Source organism: Panicum hallii, chromosome 8, assembly GCF_002211085.1.
Source record: "Panicum hallii strain FIL2 chromosome 8, PHallii_v3.1, whole genome shotgun sequence".
Classification (NCBI taxonomy): domain Eukaryota; kingdom Viridiplantae; phylum Streptophyta; class Magnoliopsida; order Poales; family Poaceae; genus Panicum; species Panicum hallii.
The window spans coordinates 16,349,925-16,354,895 of NC_038049.1; the positions used below are offsets into that span (position 1 = coordinate 16,349,925).

Genomic DNA, 4,971 nt, shown 5'->3' on the forward strand with positions numbered 1-4,971 from the left:
GAGCCCCATGCGCAAGGTGGCTGCCTCCAAGGTGCTGAAGGCGTCGACCAAGTCAAAAGGCGGGTGCGTCTCCATATCTTGAGTCTAGGGGGACAGGGACGTCCCTGAGGAGGTGGCTGGTGGCGGCCGTACGGACGTCGCCACCGTCAAGCAGGAGGAGGCAGCCCAGGAGCTGTCTCAAACACACCTAGTAGGTACAACTAATGTATATTTAAAGCTATGGCGAGCCAGCATTGATTCCCCATACTAGCAACATAGGCATATTTAAGGCCACGGCTTCTGCACCATCAAAACACCCTCCCAAGCCAAAGGCCACCGCATACTACAATGGCTTCAGCTGCTAAGCAGAGCAAGAAGCTGCGCATCCTTCTGATGCCCTTCTTGGCCACCAGCCACATCCTCCCCTTGACTGACCTCGCCTTCCACCTCGCCACGGTTAGGCCGGACGATGTCGAGGCCATTGTCGCTGTAACTGCGGCAAACGCCCCCATCGTGCAGTCAGCCCTTGCGAGGCGTGAGCCGAGCCATGCCAGCGTCGAGGTCGCGACCTACGCCTTCCCGGAGGTTGACGGCCTCCCACCAGGGGTCGAGAACATGTCCACCGTCAAGGCTGCAGACTCGTGGCGGCTCGAGGTAGCATCCACCGATGAGGCGCTAATGAGGCCGGCTCAGGAGAGTCTCATCAGGGAGAGCTCGCCTGACGCTATCATCAGCGACCTGCACTTCTTCCGGTGGAACTCTGGTATTGCCGCCGAACTTGGGATCCCCTGTGTTCTTTTTAATGTCGTGGGTATTTTCACGACGCTAGCTACGTGGCGCCTTGCCTTAAGTGGCAATGTTAAGGACACCCCTGGTAGTTCGGTGACCGTTCCCGAGTTCTCCGGTCCAGAAATAAGTCTGCCAGTTACTGAGCTGTCAGAGTTTTTGAGGAACCCACCGGTATTTGACCAGGACGCAGGTGCTCAGTTCGCGATGCAGCTTAAGAGGTGTGGCTTTATTTCCAACACGTTCATTGATCTCGAGCATGATTACTGCGAGAGCTTCGCGGACAGCGGCTATGTGAAGCGAACCTACTGTGTTGGGCCTCTTTCACTGCCCCTAGCACCACCAGCAAGAGCTGGTACTGGCAGATCAGCTTGCTTGGATTGGCTGGACACAAAGCCTACTCACTCCGTTGTATACTTGTGCTTCGGCAGCCTGACAAACCTTTTGGATGCTCAACTTAATGAGCTAGCCCTCGGGCTAGAAGCATCTGGTGTGCCATTCTTGTGGGTTGTTAGGGTTAAAACATGGGAGCCACCGGTAGGGTGGAAAGATCGTGTTGGGAACAGAGGCATGGTTATCATGGGTTGGGCCCCACAAACCGATATACTCCAGCACCCATCAGTGGGGGCATTCGTGACGCATTGCGGGTGGAGCTCCGTCCTAGAGACAATTGCGATTGGCGTGCCAGTTTTGACATGGCCAATGGTGTACGAGCAGTTCATCAATGAGAGGTTTCTGACTCAAGTGCTAAAATTCGGGGAGCGCCTATGGCCGGAGGGCGCTGGGCTGCGGAGCACGAGGTATGTAGAGCATGATGTGATCCCTGCTAAGGCAATTGCGCAATCTGTCGCAAAGTTCATGGAACATGGAGGTGCTGCGGAAGCTGCGAGGAGAAGGGTAATGGAACTTTCTCCAAAGGCTCATGCGGCTATGGCAGAAGGCGGAACCTCTAACCGTGATCTGCATCAGCTTATTGATGATTTTATTGGAGCAAGAGCGTCTGTTGTTGGGACTACGACGTCATGAAAAGATTGTAAGTACAACTTGTTCTCTTCAAGTATGGTTGTCAATGGTACTTTCTCCTCCTTATACATACTAGTAGCCTAGTTACAATATGTGTCGAAATGAAATCTTGGTAAACTTGTTATATTCTGTCGAAATGATACAATTTGCAATATAAATATAGAATATGGTGTGATGACTCTGCTTGTGGTCCGAGAAATACAATGATTATTTTATTTAAACTTAATATCTAGGGCTTATTTGGATTTTATATCTAATCTGGAGTATGACAGCAGGAAAATCTAGGTGGAACGCAAGGCTTAGTTTCATGAAGAGGGGCAGGTGGCTATCTATATATGCCACGTGGCTATATATATATGCCATGGTGATTCAAGAATAAAAGTTGTTGTTATGCAACCGGTTTACTGTAAAATGTGTACCGCATTGTTGCTGGTCACCACCAAACCCGGCGGTTCCAACTCCTCCATCTTCTTCCACGCCAGCAAAAAATCCACCAGAGCATTCGGCTTTCCCACCCAAGGATGGTTGAAGACCTTTGTCATGTTGGATGGTTTGGAATTTTTGTTTGTTTGAATGGAATTTATGTTGTGTTGAATAAATTGTGTTGGATGTAAAGAATGTATTGAATGTTCAGGAATTTGTATTGAATGTTAAGGTATATTTGCATCTTTGATTAAAATTGAGTTTTATGTGTAGAAAAACTGAGGTGAAGCTATATACCGGCCACTTAATTTGCTCATCCAAAACGCTCCTTAAAGGTTAGAACTATTTTGTAGAAAGAATAATTTATATTTCTTGATGTAGAAATGGAGAAAAATAATAATGTAATTGCAAATGGACCGGCGATGGATATAGGGCGACCAATGCACCATGGTGTGGATTAATGGCCTAGAGACCTTTCTCAATGCTGCAGAGGCCAACAAGTCGTTGTAAGGGTTTCATGTGATGTCCATGCAGAATTTGCAAGAATGACAAGGAATACTCTAAGCGAAGCACTCTCCACGCCCACAAATATCAAAAAGGTTTCATGGATAACTATACTCTTTAGACCAAGCACGGTAAATTTAGGATTGTGATGGAAGACGATGATGAAGAAGATGATGATGAATAGAAGAAGCTGGTTGAAGCCACAAAGATGCATTCACCAAGCTCTGCTTTTAGTCCTTTGGCAAGTTCAGAGGCAAGGTAATCCAGAAGGGCCAATTGCCGATGCTGTCGATTGCGGTAACCACTGCAGACGGATCGGTCGGCAGAATCGTCTGGCGCATGAAACTTTCAAGAGATGGTCAACATGGCCGTTCTTCACACGCTGGTCAATCAGTCTGGTGCTTTGGTTAGCACGCTGACCAATCTGATCAGACAAGTAGCTGATGGAATCCTAGAGCAGCAGTTGAGTCCCGCATACTTTCCAGTGGGTCCATTGGTGTCCAAGAACAATCGGAAAGGTGTACACGAAGAGGAGCAAGTGCTGCAGAAGATACCACCTCCCATACCTCCTGTGCAGCAGCATGCTAGTGGATCGCCATTCTCCGTTCCACATCCGATGAGCGGTTTCCCGCGCAGGCCTCCTCCTCCAACAAGCATCCTTCATGGAAGGGGGGCACCACCAACAAATGCCGATACCATCAGATCAAGGGTATCGGCACACTGTAGTGTCTGACCCAAGGCAGCAGTATGCCCCAAATGTTCCCGATGCCTACTTCCATATAGTTGGATACTAGTTTGAGGCGGGAAATAATGGGCCGCCCAAAGGTTTTCATATGGCTTCGGATTACATAGATTACCAGGGGCTATAGCAAGGAACTACTCAAGCACCGATCCAGATCTCAACGCAAGGGTTCAACATCCAAATCTGTAGAATGAAGACTGGACAAACAGGATAGCTGATGTGATTCAAAATCACTTCGGGCTGAAACCTAAAGACTAGACGTACATGTATTGACATCCTTATCCCGAGGCGTTCAATCATGTACCTCTGCCAAATCGGTACAGGCTGACGGACTTCTCCAGATTCTCTGGCCAAGAAAACATACCAACAATTGAGCACATTAGTCGATTCCTTGCACAGTACGGGGAGGCCACCGCGGAAGATTCCTTGGTTCACATCTTTGCCTGCTAATTCCATCCACAGTTGGGCCAATATGGAGAAACAGTTCCACAAAGTACTTCTTCATCAACCTTCATGAGATGCGCCTGCCGGATTTGATCATCATCAGATAGAGGAATAACGAGTCACTCCTAGAGTACGTTCAAAGGTTCTGTGACATGAGGAGCCAATTTTTCAGTTTGAACTTGACCGATGGGTAGTTGGCAGAGCTAGCCTTTCAAGGGTTGTTGTCAGCTATCAAGGAAACATATTCTGCATAAGAGTTTGAAAGCCTCGGGCACATCATCTAGAGGGTATCAGCCCATGAAACCCGTTATCAAGACTCTAGGGGCGGCCGGTACCAGAAGAAGGTGGCTCGTGTGGGGCTCCTTGGAGTTGGACTCTGAAGAGGACAACAAAGTTGGCTTAGCCAAGTGGAACAGGAACAAAAAGCTAGTATCATGTCCGTGGATCAAGACCAGCACAAAAAAGTACAATTTCGACGTGAATAAGACCGATCAGATACTCGATATCCTGCTAAGGGAAAAGCAAATCCAGTTTCCTCAAATCACAATATCCCATCGGCCGAAGAATTGAAAAACCAGAAGAAGTACTGCAAGTGGCATAATTCCAATTCTTATAGTACTAATGAGTGCAAGGTTTTCCGTTAGCAGATCCAGCTATCGAGCAAGGAAGAATTCAAATAGAAGAGAGCAAGAAGCCAATGAAGATTGATCAACACCCCATCCTTGTAGTAACTGTTAACATGGTGGAGCTTGAATGAGGGAAGACCAAGGTGCTGACATCCTATTCGAGCTCCTCGTGTTCTTGCACTTGCTTGCAATAGGGGTTACAAACGGTCGAGGGAGGGAAAGGGATCCCAAGTCTCTAGTGGTGAAGTGTCCGTGCTAGTGCGTGAGTGTCTAGAGTCCCCCCACGGGGGGCCTCCCCTTCCCTTTTATAGGCCAAGGGGAGAGGTCGGATACACGAGAGAGAGAGAGAGATAAGGAGCAAAAAAAGGAGGGTCCCCGGGACTCCGCTGCTCCCCTTCCTTGTGCGTGGGCCCCGTTGGCCCTGTAGATGATGGCGAGGGTGTC

At 48.5% G+C, this 4,971-nt stretch overlaps 1 protein-coding gene across 3 annotated transcripts; it reads left to right on the forward strand.

Moving 5' to 3' along the window:
• Nucleotides 1-259: 259 nt before the first annotated feature.
• Nucleotides 260-2,467, forward strand: LOC112902016 (scopoletin glucosyltransferase-like). 3 transcript variants are annotated; one of them, XM_025970906.1, is made up of 2 exons: nucleotides 260-1,798; nucleotides 2,061-2,467. In XM_025970906.1, the coding sequence occupies exon 1, from the start codon at nucleotides 328-330 to the stop codon at nucleotides 1,789-1,791; it is 1,464 nt and encodes a 487-aa protein (XP_025826691.1). In that variant the 5' UTR covers nucleotides 260-327; the 3' UTR covers nucleotides 1,792-1,798; nucleotides 2,061-2,467. The 3 variants fall into 3 exon arrangements, with proteins under 3 accessions (XP_025826691.1, XP_025826690.1, XP_025826692.1); XM_025970905.1 differs by having other exon boundaries at nucleotides 2,064-2,467; XM_025970907.1 differs by having other exon boundaries at nucleotides 2,074-2,467.
• Nucleotides 2,468-4,971: the final 2,504 nt, after the last annotated feature.

What these genes read in the sequence shown, in the direction of transcription:
- LOC112902016 (XM_025970906.1), top strand. Translation starts at nt 328, where the DNA reads ATGGCTTCAGCTGCTAAGCAGAGCAAGAAGCTGCGCATCCTTCTGATG.